The sequence below is a fragment of the Wyeomyia smithii genome, chromosome 3, assembly GCF_029784165.1.
Source record: "Wyeomyia smithii strain HCP4-BCI-WySm-NY-G18 chromosome 3, ASM2978416v1, whole genome shotgun sequence".
Taxonomy (NCBI): Eukaryota; Metazoa; Arthropoda; class Insecta; order Diptera; family Culicidae; genus Wyeomyia; species Wyeomyia smithii.
In genome coordinates this window covers 180,956,230-180,971,706 of record NC_073696.1, presented here as the reverse complement: position 1 = coordinate 180,971,706, position 15,477 = coordinate 180,956,230, and the positions used below count along the sequence as shown (strand labels likewise).

The following is a 15,477-nucleotide window of genomic DNA, read 5'->3' as shown; positions in this document are numbered from 1 at the left end:
ATACACATGCATCATTGATACCAACACACCACACTGTTCCTTACAAAACTTCGTCTTGTCAGTGCAACCAGCACTCACACCAACATTGGCCGGACAATGTTGGTACGACGTTTACCCCCTCTTATCGTGCAATGGTAGTGGTGAAGTCGTCGCGCATGCCATTCAAAATAAAAATCGTAAAAAAGATCAACGCCCCTTTTTTACGTTGATTGGTGTTCTCTTGGCTAATCAGAAACGGCCAGAGAACGCGCCTTGCTCATTGTAACGAGAGAGATTATGTATTGAAAATCAAATAAGATATCAGTAGCTTTACAAAATCCATACGCGCTAGATGATACACGCTGCTGCTGAGACGTGTCAAAATAAATACGCGCTATTAGAGGGCTCGCGCGCGACTGCGACTACGGAGATTTTCTTCTTTCTTTCATGATTCGATCGCTAGTTGGCGCAATTTTTGCGGGAGTGAAGAGTTTGTAGGACAGAGTGTTGGTTTTTCGATCGTCGTCTTTCTTACGGCACGAGTCCAGTGGTAAAGTGACGACGGTGCCAACTTGCCGTCGCACATGCATGGGTGAATCGAGTTTCGCGGTGAGCATAATTCGTTCGCGAGTGTTTTCCTGAACTAATCCGGACAATTTTGTGCGATTCAATGGTTCAAACGAGTGACGATGAAAAGTAATAGATGTGTGTTTTGGTGATTTATTTTGTTTTGTTGGAAGAAAATATTACGCAAACATGCAACTCAAATTTGGTTTTAAGAGGTGATTAGAGCATAGCGACCATCTCCTTGGATTAACGTACTGTGAAAAGTGTGAATTTCCGGTGGCCATAAGTGTGATAATGTTGGTGACTGCGGAAGCGTGGCGTCGAAGAAGATAAAAGATATGACGTATTGCTAATTTGATGTATTCTAGTTTAAAACCTCTGCTAACCAGTTTGTTGTCGCACAAGTTGCAGTAAAGGCGACACAATTGGTCCAAAATTGCACCAAACACAAACAATCTGGCGGTGGTTAGACAACCATCAATGGCCGTTGGGCCACCGACGGGAGGATCAGGAAATCCTCCACAAGCACCAGTCCAGCCACATCCGATTCTAGCACCGAGCCCGTTATTTGCCTTACCGACACTGAACTTTACTGCGTCGCAGGTTGCGACCGTTTGCGAGACACTGGAGGAATCCGGCGACATCGAGCGACTGGCGCGGTTCCTATGGAGCCTCCCGGTAGCTCATCCGAACGTTTCGGAACTAGACCGATCGGAGGCAGTGCTGCGAGCGAGAGCTATTGTCGCGTATCACACGGGACACTTCAGGTGGGTTAGCTGCAGTTGGAAGCATTCGGTAGAAGTTGTGTGCGGTGCGGAAGTTACGAATTCAATGACTCTTGTGATTTTTCCAGTCCCGTTGGAGTTTACTAGTGATTAGAACTGATAGATATCGAAAGTGTCTCTCGTCCTTACTAAAGTTTTCATTGATTGGGTTAAATGCAATAATTCATATTGTTTCAACAGAGTTTTTTTCTTTGAATGGATTGCGTTTGTCAAGCAAGAATTGATCGAAATGGCTTAAGATTTGTGGCCAAGTGAATCAAACCTAAGTGATCGCAGCTCTGTGCAATCTTGAACAAATTTAACTTAACCGCAACCTGATCATCCACTGAACGCAATGTCATCACTATTTGGAAGCTTACTGCTTGTGTTACACAATATGCCAAATCATTACGATACGAATTGGTCAATTATTTGGATACAATATTGTAATGAGGAAAAAGTGAATAAGCGTGCAAACTTATTTACAGTATAGGGTTACAAATTTTGCAGCATGAACTCTATTTGCTATTTCTATTTGCTTCAAAATGATAAGTTCTATGAAATTCAGATGCAATCAAATGCAAAACACACGTTTGTTGCGTGTAGATTTTAGGGATGTAGAAGAAAAGCTCAGTTGATAGATTATAATTTCTAGATGCTCAAAAAAGTATTGGGCAATGAAGACGATACACTTTTTCACCGAGGAAAGGGTAAACAATTTTTATAGGCTAATGCCATAATGGAATTAGGGCAATGTCACATATACCGACTCGGTCCATAACTAGACGAATTGTCTCTGCAATTTCTCGACCAAATTGAGCACTCTCATACGAACAGGAGCAACATAGCATTCGAACAGGATTACAGTCTATTGATAACACACGACTTTTTGTATTGAATTGAACTCAATTGAAGCTCAAAACTAAGTTCAATTACTTGGAAGGTTGGTTTTAACGAGAGGCCGTCCACATTCTACGTGAACAACTTATCGAGTGGTAGGGAATATGCAAATGTCCGCGCTTGTCCACGGAAGAGGGAGAAGCGGTAATTATAATGTCCACGTGAACACGTTTATTCAAAAAAATGTAAATCTGCTTAAAAATTATATTGCCATGAAAATTCTACAGATATTCTCGTTCTTAGAGTCGTTGTCTGCTAAACAGTAAGGCAGGCCCGGATTTGAGGGGGGGGGCAAAGGGGGCAAATGCCCCGGGCCTCCAGATTCAAGGGGCCACCCTAGTCCTGGGGCGATTTTTTTGCTCGTCACCTTCCAGAATGTTACCAATAAATGTTTTAATAAAAGAGGGCCTCACAAAAAAATTTGCCCCGGGCCCCCCAGCGCCTTAATCCGGCCCTGGAGTAAGGTCTTTTTTTTACACGAGGGATGCGGTTCGAATTTGTATAGGATCGCGTAAAAAGACTTTTTTGAGTTGCGAATATATCGAAGAAAACCGTTTTAAAATGTTTGAAACTCGTTTGAATAATGGTCAATCTAGAGACCAAAATTCTATATTTTAAATTTTCAGTACTTACATCAAAAATTGTGATTTGTTTCGAAAACTGTTATATGGTAGCTAGTAGCCTGAAATGGAAAATGTGATTGAAATGAGGTCGATATCTTGTACCCTTTTTGAGTAATCAAGAAATTAATTGAGCAACCCGCGTAAAAAAAACGTGTGAAAAAAGACCTTACTGTATTTGAGATAAATTTGAAATCATTTTATTTGTGGCCTCTTTGTTTTTCGAAAAGGTTCTTCAGATATGTTGAGAACCTTTCAAGAATTGCGGGAAAAATAAGATATTAATTTTTTGTCATTAGCCTCATCCTTCTATGGAACCCCTAAAACTGAATTTGGAATCAATTTTTGCTTTGGCATTTTCCTTTATTGAGAAGCATCCTCCAACCATTTAAACCATTTTGTTTTAGGCCTATTCCCTTGTTAGAATTTGTGATAAAATATTCCCATTTCATTACATTCCCAGTTTGAAATGTAACTTGAAGACAATCAGTGTCCGGAGTATATCACATCCGTAAAATGATGAGAAGATAGTTCAAAATACCTGCTTTATTAATTTGAACCGATTTTAAAATCATTTTGATTTTTGGTTTCAACTGGTTTGAAAAGTAATTTTCTTGTTTTCTTGGAACTTAAGAACTTTTTTTTTGTTTGAAAAAGGTTTGCACGGGTTATTCCTTTTATTTTCGATTTTTTCTTAAACTGAAAAAAAATGAAGTAATATTTTATTGCTTTCTGTTTATAATGGTTTGGTCAGTTTTCAGAGTGCAGAGTTCGGAGTATATTCACGCATTTTTAATTAGATTTGGTGTATTAGCTATTTTTCGAAACTTTTTTGAATTGTAGAAAATATTTATCTCTCAGCCATATTGAACTAACTGTTGAATCCTGTTGAACTTTCTATTTTAGATTTCTTCGAGTGGTTTACAACCTTATTAGAAAGTCATTTTTGTTTCGGCCTGTCCATGGTTTCATAAATTTTGTGCTATGTTTCAACTGTTTTCAGTTTGATCTCTTATTTTGTTTTGTTAGAAATCAATTCAGAGTAAATTTTGGAGTCTATTTTGTTACTTTCCCGGTTTTAGAAGTGTTCTCAAAGTATATATTCAGATTATATTTCTTGAGGCTTCTTCTAGACTATCAAGGGGTTTGAAGTATTTGAATTTCTTTGCTGGTTTGAAGAGAAGTTCATTTTTTTAATCAACCAATATGAGATCAACATTTCACCTCTTTTTCAACAAAACAATAACTGAGCTCAAAACGGTGATTCTACGAAACCGGTTTTGGCATGGTTTTAGTATATTTACAAACGTAATATCAAGAGTGTAAGCGACACTCAAAGATACAATAACAATTTGTCTTCACATAATCCTCTCCTTTTTGTGGGGAGGGGGTCGCATTTGACTTTATCGGATACGCGATGATTTTGTCTCATAGCTGAAGCGAGATTTTTATTTTTTGACCGGCCCTGGCCAAAAATGCAACCTCCTTTCCGCAAAAGTGGGAGGATCATGTAAAGACAAACTGTTATTGTATCTTTGAGTAGCGCTTACACTCTTGATATTACATTAAAGTCGAGAACCTATGTTAGTATTGTAGGGGAATCGGGATAAAATTTATATGTTGCTAACATTTTATGTGGATCAGACACCTACCAATCGATTCCTGAGACTTTTTTACTAAATATAAGACTTAATTTGACTACCACTTTTAGATATTAGCGCATTACCACTAATGCTCAGACATACTCGATATTATTTTGCAGTGTGAAATATACTAAAATCATGTCAAAACCGGTTTCGTAGAATCACCGTTTTGAGCTCAGTTTTTGTCCGGTTTAAAATCTGTTTTTTAAAAAATGGGTAAGAAGCTACTAATATGTGGACAAACTCTTAAAATTTTGATATTTGGTCTTAAAACAAAATGGCGTTGAAAAAACAACAAAAATTTCCGATTTCTCAAACATTTAAAATGGCACCATTGTTGCCCCTTAAGTTGAAATATGTTCAAACTAGGGAAAATTTGGTTGTGCATCGAAATACACAAAAAAATTGAACCAAGGCAGAAAAAAGTCAATTTTTGTTGCACTGTGTTGTTTCTGTTATTCTTTCGTTAGTATTTTTGATGTTGTATCGCTAAATAAACCACAAAAACAAAAATGTCCACGTGAACCAGCGGCTCCCAACCCTTTTTTGTCCGCGTACCTTTTGGCGATATTTTCCAAATCAATTGTTGGAATGTTCTGGCTGAGTGGGAGAGAGTATACTCTATAGTATACACTATAAGTATACATATATATAATATATAGTATATAAGTATACACTATAAGTATACAGTATAGTATACACTATAGTGGTAGATCATATTGTCGTAGTCTAGTTCAGGTTTCAAATTGAACTATGGTTTGTTTGATTACTACAGTCATGTTTCAAGAGCAAATTTGAACAACAAATGAAGTGTTATAAAGAAAAATTCCTTTGTCCGTCATTACTGATTTTTCTCTTGCGTACCCCCGTAAAGGTCTTCGCGTACCCCAGGTTTAGAACCGCTGACGCTGACAAAAAGGGATGGGGTGGGGTTTAATAACAAATGTTTACAGTAGTGCAAATCGTTCTTTTGAATTATTAAGAAACTTTGCTCCCAACGTTGAAATGCAATAATTCACTTACAGTCAGGTTTTTTACGCGGGGAATACGTACCTCGTAAAAAAACCCGCGTAAAAAAACTGCGTTAGTTCGAAAATCCGCCTAAAAAACCGGGTTCATTACCCCCCCAAGCTGTCCACGTGGTATGTGGATGGCCTCATAATGATTTTGAAATTATTTACTTTAAATTTATTGAATATCTGACAAACGGTTTAACAATAAATTTCTCTAATAACAAAAAAATTAAATTGAAAGACTCAATAAGTTATGCTTAAGGTTAAAAAACTGGATTTCTGGGAGGGGGGTATCCTTGAGCATTGCGATTTGTTACATAGGGGAGAGGGGGAGGTAAGATCAACGTTACGTAACAAAATATCTTTGGATAGACCAAAAACGAGCATTTTTATTAGGCAAATTTATTTATCGCGTTACGTAATTTTGAGGGGGGGATTGGCGTTGGCGTTACGTTTCGTTACATATGAGGGATCAAAAAATTGGGTTTTTTGCGTTACGTAATCTCCCATCTGGTCTCGAGGTACGATGCTGGCCTGACAAGCCAGCTGTCGTAGGTTCGAGTCTCGGCTCAGGAGAGACTGTTAGTGTTAGTAGGATCGTAGCGCAATTGTCCTGTACACTTAACAGTTGGCTGTGAAGTGTGTGTATAATAAACAGAAGGTCGAGTTCCGAATCGGAATGTAGCACCAAGGCTTTGCTTTGCTTTGTTTTTTGCGTTACGTAATTAATGGATGTCACCTCATTTGAACAATTTGTTATTATTCAATGATATTATTTGTTTTGACGCTACTAGTCATCAGTTGATGATAGAGTTTGGTTTAATCGTCACAACAAGCTAAGATATTTTACGTGATAGAAAACCAGAGAAGACTCACTGCTTGAGTGTTTTTTTTTTGTTTTGACTTAGTACTACTACAATGCATTTGTTTTTTTTTTAATTTTTCAATTTATACAGCACTGGATCAAAAAAAAATTCAATTTACCTTATTGTAGGTATAAGAAACTGTTAACCGTAGAAATTTTCGCGTTTTCGGATAAAAAGAGTTTTTGCTGCAGGTTTTTTACTAACAGCAAAAGAATATACTGAGTTATTATTTTCACCCTCTTGCACATAAAAAAATCATCAAACAGTTCAGTAACATTACATAATTTCTAATTTTCTAATCATCGAGTGGTAAGAGTGGGCTACACCTTTGGCGAATATTGAACCTTGCGCCCACTTTCTTTTGACTTTCTGTTGAGACCTACGGAGCTTAGAAAAAGAAACTGGAAAACGCAATTGACGCAAACAATCCTTGAGGTTAAAATACTTCTAACGAAGTCATTTCTAGATTAATATCCAAGTGGCCAAAAGTTGGTAAAATATTTTGCGTGTGAACAATAATGCAAGGAATACCTACATAGCATCGCAAAGTCACACATCCGTTTCATGATGATTTTAGAGTACTGATGTGTAAAATATCTTAAAACTAGATTATTGTACAATTTATTCCAATTTATTCCCTTAATAGAATATTCAGTTCGAAGATTTTTTATTGTCATTGCAAAATGTTTACGGTATCATACAATTTGCAAACAGTTTTTTTTACAAGAAACCATTCACGTCATTGCGAAATTATGCTTCGATCCTTCAGGAATTGCATAACCGGTACGATTTCTTTCGCCGAGCGGAGGATTTCCCCTACCCGAGCGTCTGCCATGGACATGTGATTTCGGAATTGCCTAAATTTTCGGCAATCAGCAAAATGGTTAGCTCGTTTCAAAATTATCAGTATAACGCAATTATTTATTGCTCTTATTGTGAAAAACTCATCTAATTAAAGAGATGAGCAAACCATCTGCTGCTGGCGATTATTGTTTTGTGTGCTGTCATTGTTCAAACTGATTCGCATGCTGCCAGAAAATTGATTGCGTTTCCTGCACTGCACTGTGGAATTTGATGCGCGAAAATCGCGAACAGAACATAAACGGTGCAAAACGGGGCTCATTATGAGGGGCAGTATGCATCACACGTGTAGGTTTTGTTCATGCTACCGTCAGTAAACAGTACCAGCAAATTCAATAAATAGCTTTTTGTGGAGCACTGGTCAAAATGGCACTGCGGCCCGCTCGAGTACGACCTCTCGAGTTTGGCTCCATCTGATGGGGTTTAATGGGCGCACAGCCGATCACGTGGTGTAACGACTTGAGAGTTTGCGCGTAGCAGAGAAGAATGGATAGTAAAATCCACAATAATGATCTATCGCGTGGTATTAGCTATCTATCGTGCGTGGTATTAGTAATTTGGAAGATTTTCTCTTTTTAATTTTCGATAAATAATTTTATTAGCGAAACAACAGCGATACAGCGAGAAAAGTGGCAGCTGGCAGAAGAAAAACGCTACGCCAATAATTGTAGTTTATGGCAAGTTAAACGTGGGCTTGTACAATGCAGAGCAACACTTCATTTCAGCTTCACAATCATTTCCAAATATTACAGTAGCCTTTTTGATAGCTGATATTTTTGTTCGTGGTATAGAAGATGGTTCATGTTCGGATGTTTTGTGTTTCTATCATCGACAGGAGAGCGATCGTTTAGGATTGGCAAGAACCGATTAGGAACCAGCGCAAAAACGTCTATTATAATAATTTACTCTTGTCTGGATTTGGTGCGCCAATGTTAACCACTACGAGAGTAGGTCATGATTTGATGATCTTGCGCATCCTCCTCGTGCTAGCCTATTGTGTATGGTTAGGTTCAATGAATGGACCGTATAGTTTGGATTATTCCGACGTTATTTCTTATCACGTTTTCACGAATTTACAGCTAAAATGTTTAATTCATCGGCCCTTCTAATGTTAGCGGTTGGAAAAATGCATCAACCAGTTTTGATTTAAAACAAAATTTATACAATTGCTTTATCAGTTGATTGGTCTGAAGTTTAGTACAAAGCGGAAAACTAATTGAGTCTCACAGACTGGCGGTTATTTTAACACACTTTATTTTTTTAATCATCTTCAGAATAAAACGAACTATTAGTGACTTCAGGTATTTTCAAATATTTGAAATTTGTAATCAAATATTATTCGATTTTATTATATTACTATTTTTAAAATCAGATATTTAAGTGCGTTTATCTCAAAATGATTATTTTGTTTAATTTTGACATTTTGACTCTGTTCAGTAGAACGATTTGCATCAAAAACACTTACTAAATAGAAAAAAAAACAACGTTTTTCGTATCTGAGATATGTATTGTATTTCATTTTCTTCCAGTTGAATCTTGAGATGGAAAAATTTCAGTTATGTTTTTGCTTTTAGCGTAATATAAAAACAACTTTATTATTTTCTGTTAAAGAGCATTTCCATGATTTTAAAAGAAACTGTGAACATGTATCTGATTCAGCAAACTGAGTATTTTCCGCGAATCGATTTTTTTAGACTCAAGGATTTTTTGGGTGTATTTTTTCCACAGGCTTAATTCACAGCATTGTGGCTTAGAAACCTTTGGTTGCATAAAAACACTGTCTGAAAATGAATTTTGGGGAGCGGAAGCTGCTTTGTAAAATAAAATATACAGTGTGAAAAAGAATTTTATTCACTGCGAAAAAATCTGAAAAAGAATTTTATTCACTGCAAAAAAATCTGAATAAACACGAAATTTGAATTTACAAAACAAATGTTGAATTTTCTCTTATTTTTTTCAGAGATACTCGAAGTTGTAGTAAAACTTTCTTAAAAATGTCTACGATGGAGAAATGAAAAACAGTCACAACAGTCTTTCAGCATTTTTGAGAATATGCAACTACGGGCAGTCTACCTATGCTAAACTACCCAGTCAACATTTTCATACGTTTAATAATATTTCGATTCCAATATCCGCAGTCATATATATCATACAAACTCGCATTTGATGCACAAAAACAGCATATGCGTACTTTTTTGGAGGCGATATACGTACTGAGGAATAATTGTATGCAATTTATTGATATACGTATTTATATACGATAATTTCCGATTGAAAGTGATTTGTTTCACACTATCTTACAATTTTAACCCTAAAATCATAAATGAGTTAGATTTTACCATGATATACAATTAAAACTGAATTTCTGCGCATGATAATAAGCGTGGTATACGTTTTCGACTTCGTTAATATATATTTGCGATAATTTTCACACATTGATAATGATATACGATTTGTGGTTGACTGGGTAAGCTAATCTAAGTTTTTCAATTCTAACATTTTTAAGAATAGTTCAGTGATGTTTTCCAGTTCCAATAAGTTAGAGACAATTAGTTTGCGGGAAACAATAACTAAACTTCCAAAAAACATATATATTTGAGCCAGTTTTATAATCAAAACGGATGGTCAATTTGTGAAATTAGGACAAAGAAAAACAGAAATTTCATTTATTCTGCTTTGTTTCGAAAAAATACTCTGACTTGTAGGATTCCATTCCGACAGTAGTCCGGGTTCTGGACCCAATTTTCCGGACTTTGCCCTGTATGATGTCGACAACTAATGCAATAGATCGCAATAAAAGATTAGAAAAAGTTGGAATATGAATTCTTGATAGAGGTATTTTAAAATGCGATTTTTGCTCGATTTTTACTATATATTGCGTGCACAATTAATAGTAATAAATAAAAACAAAAATCCACCAGTTATTTCCAGTACTATACTATCCTAGTATATACTGTACTATACTATACTGAATTAGCGTGCAAAATTTCAGTATGTTCGAATGGAAGTTTCAGAGTTTTTCAATCTTGGGATATTATTTTGTAACAAACAAATTTACCCGTATCGTAATGTCGAAGTCATCGAAAATCAACGAAATGAAGTTTTGTGATTGTTGAAACAACATTAGTAAATGTTAGCATTACATAGGGTATAAAATAACTCTTCAGTTTACAATATTCGTCAAATTCATAGAAAATTTCGTTTCGGTCCAATGCACATAGGAGTACGTAGAACAAAAACCTGGCCAAATTTATTCTTGTGAGCTTTCAGATAGCAATTGTGTCTTGAAGTGTTTTCATCTCTATTAAGATTTATATTTAAACATAAAAATTCGTTATTGAAGGTTTCATCAGTTTAGAACACCTAGCAGTGGTAAAAGAACTTTCCTATGCTATTAACATGAAATTGAAAAGAAAAGCAACAAACGTAGCAAGAACTTGTTCTGGTGAGTACTTTTTTGCCAATGACAGATTCTGTTGCTATCAAAGCATCTTCAAAATCATTCGCTTTAATTCATTCTTAATATTGTTGGAAACCGCAGTGCTCCCAGCAGATCTGTGAGTCATGTGTACTACGTAACTCCACTCATCCAATGGTACATTTTCTCTTAGCATTTACCCTTTTTACGTTTTGCGTTTCTTGCTTCGATCACTGCAATCAGCAAATCCTTTGCTTGGACGACTCAAATGCGAAGCTTCCAACCCACCTAAAAATTTATTGGGTAGCTTGTTCGTTCAGAGGTCGGCTGTAGAGCGTTTGATATGTAGTAATTACGACTTAGCAGTCATGAAACTGTTCAAAACGACACTGTTTTAATTCGTCCCATCGTTTCGACGCTAAGTTCGCGTATTTTCCAAGGGAAACTGGTTAATTTTTTTTATTTAGAATTTATATCGAATAGACAACACAAGTAATCACAATTACAATAATTTTGGCCAAACTAAGTCAAGTGGTTTGTTTGCTAAACTAGAGGTCATCGATAGATTTGATGGTCAATATCAGTAACATGGAATATACTGCCCCTGTTTACATAGTTGACGTAACAACCAACACCATCATCGCGAGAAAAACGCGTTTTTGTTATTTTTACCCAAATCATTATATTGAGATACAATTTCAACAAAATAGTCTGTCACTTTTATTAAGAGTGATGTTTGAAAAGAGGCCCCATGGATTATACGAGTCGGCCCGTGGTAACTGATCCAGAAAAACCGCTACGCCAGTTTATGCGAATAAACATGTATTTTTCTCGCAGATTGTTCGCATAGCTTGGCGTAGAAACTTGACTACTTTCTACTCTGCCACGTAGTTGATTCAGTTTTATCAATCGTGCTTCGGTCAAACGTCAGCTATTGTCCATCGGCAGTTTCAATTAGACAAACACGCACAAACACACATACAAACACATGCATTAAAACTTACATTTACGCTAAGGGGAGTAATCGTTACATGGAAAAATGCAAACTTGACAGTACAGAGCCAGGACAAAGTTTTTCTTTGGTTCAATTTAGGCCCCCAGACAATGCTAAACCTGCCGGATATGGATTACTTGTGCCTCTGATTGGTGCATTACATATGCATGTACATAAATTTGTATGAAAATTAGTATAGGAAAACTTTTGCACATGTTTCTTTCTAGAGAGCTATCGATCAATCCACTTCCGCTAATGTCAGGATTGTTTGGGGCCCCATATAGAACCTTAAAAACGTTCTGGAAAATCGATTAAGTTTACCCACCGTAATATACACACCGATTTAATTATTTTATCTGATGCAAATATCCACTAGTAGGGGGAAAGGACACGGAAAAATATTAATATACAATACAATTATTCAATCCCACTTTCCCCTTTACCCCTTTCCATGGAATATTTGTCGAATTAAACGACTTAACTTAGACAAACAGACAGTAGTTAGACAGTCGAGTAAAACGACTTAACATAGACAATTGCACCTTGTATGGAGTGACGCCAGTTTTTGCAACCAATTGGCAGTTACGCCAAAACGTTTTTCCAATATATCTCAAAAGTTTCAGAACAAAATGGTTTTTTGTTTGTAGTGTATGTATCTTAGGGAAAGGAAGCTGAATCAACGAAAAAGTGCAATTTGGACATTTTGGCTCTTACGTCAACTATGTAAACAGGGGCAGTATAGTACACTAAGTGGCGGGTAAACTGTCGGCTTTCATTGTTGGATAAGTATGACAGTTTCGGCTAAGTATGGCAGTTATCCTGGTTCTTTTAGGCTATCTGGTATATTCCCAGTCAACATTTTCATACGTATAATAATGTTTCGATTCCAATATCCGCACTCATATATATCATACATACTCGCATTTGTTGCACAAAAACAGCATATGCGTACTTTTTTGGAGGCGATATACGTACTGAGGATTAATAGTATGCAATTCATTGAAATACGTATTAAAATACGATAATTTCCGATTGAAAATGATTCGTTTCACACTGTCTTACAATTCTAAGCCTACAATCATAAATCAGTTAGACTCCATTATGATATACAATTAAAACTGAGTTTCTGCGCATGATAATAAGCGTGGTATACGATTTCGACTTCCTCAAGATATATTTGCGATAATTTTGGTACATTGATATACGATTTGTGGTTGACTGGGTTGTTTACATCTGTACATTGGGTACATGGGTAAGCTCAACCAGTTTTGTCGTTCTCGAATAGGGTATTTCTAGAGATTGCTCGACAAGTAATGACAAAGGCATGATAAATGCACTCATTCAATTAAAAAAAAATTCAGCATATCTGAACGTCTCAACTTCACATTGATCGCAATTGATCGCGAATGGGTGAGGATGGGGCAGATTTTTTTCCTAGTACTTGTTCTGGAACACGTAACCTTTCGAATGGTAGGTGAATTTTTGCTGGGACGAGCTTGGAACCCAAACAAAAATCCTTTTTTGTGAAAATTTTGTTAATCAAATGAAACTGAAAAACACGTGTCTGGCAAGGCCTTGTTCTGATAAATTTTTTTAATCTGTACAGCACATTACCGGCATAAATTTACTGCATATACCTTTATTGTTAACGCCCATATCAAATTTCCACACAAGAATCATCTGAAAGTTACAAAAACACCAGTGGAAGTTTATATTTTCCTTAAAACAATTTGTGACTTATTCATGCGCTCTAAGCAATACCAAGGTTTTGATATCAATAGTCGTTTGTCAACAATTCAGATAAATTGAAGATGGCTGGCATACAATGTAGTAAGTATCAGAGAATGCAAAAAGCATCAATAGCACGAGGTACACTGAAATTTCATTTCTCGTATTATGGCCATGTTTTTGACTGGAATACTCCTATGTGCAATGTGACTCCGTTTCAAAGTCCGGTCCGGAGTATTTATGAGAACAAAAGCTGCCAATCATAAGAAATGTTTGCAATATTCCCGGGAACAGATTTCCCGGGAAACGGGAATAAAAACTTTCTTTACCCGTGGATTATATTTCTCAAATCAGCGATCTTCTAAAAAAGACCGAGTCAATCCGGTAGAAAACGAAATAATTACTGAAAACCTATTGTTACTGATAAACGATAAATAAAATTGTTATGTGTACTGAAAACCTCAGTTCGATACGACTTAAAATAAGTCAATTATAGAGCATTTGAATGCCTACGTAACTTCTCTGTGAAGATGATTTTTACGTTGATTTCGCAGCTACGACCCACAATCAATTTTGGCACTTACTTTGAGTTATTAAATTAATTATTTCAAATTTTACGGGTTTGAAAAAATTTTATAATTTTTTTCTACATATAAAACTCTTATTAAGTTCCAATCATAAAATAGAAATGAATTATTAAATCCTTCCAACAAAAGGTACAAGAAAAATGATTTGCACGTTGAGTTCAAATATTTTTACGATTCGAAAACATATCAGTTCAACTTTTCCTGAAAACTCCAAGATTCATTCTGCGTTGTGAGGAATCCAAACATTTGATTTGAAGCGACATACTAAAATCCATTTGCGGCTCATACCAAATTTCAGTACGAACAAAGGAAAATTTTTAAGAAATATACGCTCAGTAGAGAAACCACTAGCAAGCTATGACATTGAACGAAGCAAATATTTGCCAAATTTTTTGTTGAGATAATAAGAGAGCAAATATTTTTACCAAATATTTGAAGCAAATAGTTTGATTTTATACAGTTCGATGACGTCAGCTTCGCGTTTCGATCGGGTATTTAGTTCGATCGCACTATTGTAGAGCTGTAGTGAATCATGAGTAAATTTCTGAGGAATTTGGCAATTCCGAGATCCCGGAAATCAATATTTCTTATTTCCCGGAAAATCGTACCCCGGATTGCAAACCCTACTCAAAACGAAAACAAAAAATTCTCATGGTTGTGAGTTTAAAAAGAAATGAAAAATAAAATGAATATTGTTTTGCGAAACGAATAATTCATTTCAGGGGTTATATAGGGTATCGAACGTCTTCGTCAGTGGTTTTCTTCGGCCCCCTTTTGCATAAGATTGCTGCAGAAAAACTGCCGAAGAAAACCACTGACGAAGACGTTCGATACCCTACCTTTTTAGTTCTTAAAAAATCGAAAAAAAATTTTTTGCAATATTTTTAAGTCTTTTTGAGAACATTCTCTCAAATTTTTATGAGGATCGGAGCAAAAAGAAGAAAGTTTAAGCGATTTCAAGTACGCTTCGTCACGGTCGCATAAGCTAAACTATATACGCGTTCATCTTGGAATGATGTTTTTGAAAAAAATGACTCTGCCGTGTTTACGATTGCGGTTAAACTGCTAAACCGATTTTCTTCATCCTTTTTCTTAAATGTTCGTTAATAAATTCGTCGGTCATTGAACGATCGATTTTTGATACACAAAGCTTAACTTTGCCGAAAAAATAATTTTAAGGCAAGTTTTAGCTTTGTTTATTACTCATAAAACTTAGATTATAACAATTGCGTATGCAACACTTGCAATTGACATCGTTTCTCTTAAATAAAAAAAAAATGATCGTTTAGATTCCCGGCACCAGGGCTTTACCTTTTCGAAACAAAACAATGAAACTGATATACTCGCGCTGTCATTTCGATTCGAACAGTTTCATTTTCACTTGATTCCTTTCGGCTACTGCCAACGAATCACTTCTTTCTCTCTTTCCCTCTTACTTCTTTCGGGTCATTTCAAATGAATCTAATGACTATTCCCATCGATGGAGAGAGTGACGGAGAAAAAGACTCTTTCCTTTCCTTCAGCGTCTCAATTGAAA

General features: G+C 36.0%; 1 protein-coding gene across 1 annotated transcript in view; it reads left to right on the top strand.

Moving 5' to 3' along the window:
• The first annotated feature begins 296 nt into the window (after positions 1-296).
• Positions 297-15,477, top strand: part of LOC129731501 (homeobox protein SIX6) — a 110,452-nt gene continuing 95,271 nt past the window's right edge. Inside the window, exon 1 of the mRNA XM_055691565.1 lies at positions 297-1,313. Coding sequence (XP_055547540.1) covers positions 1,027-1,313 — 287 coding nt within the window. The 5' untranslated portion in view covers positions 297-1,026. The remainder of the gene's footprint in view (positions 1,314-15,477) is intronic.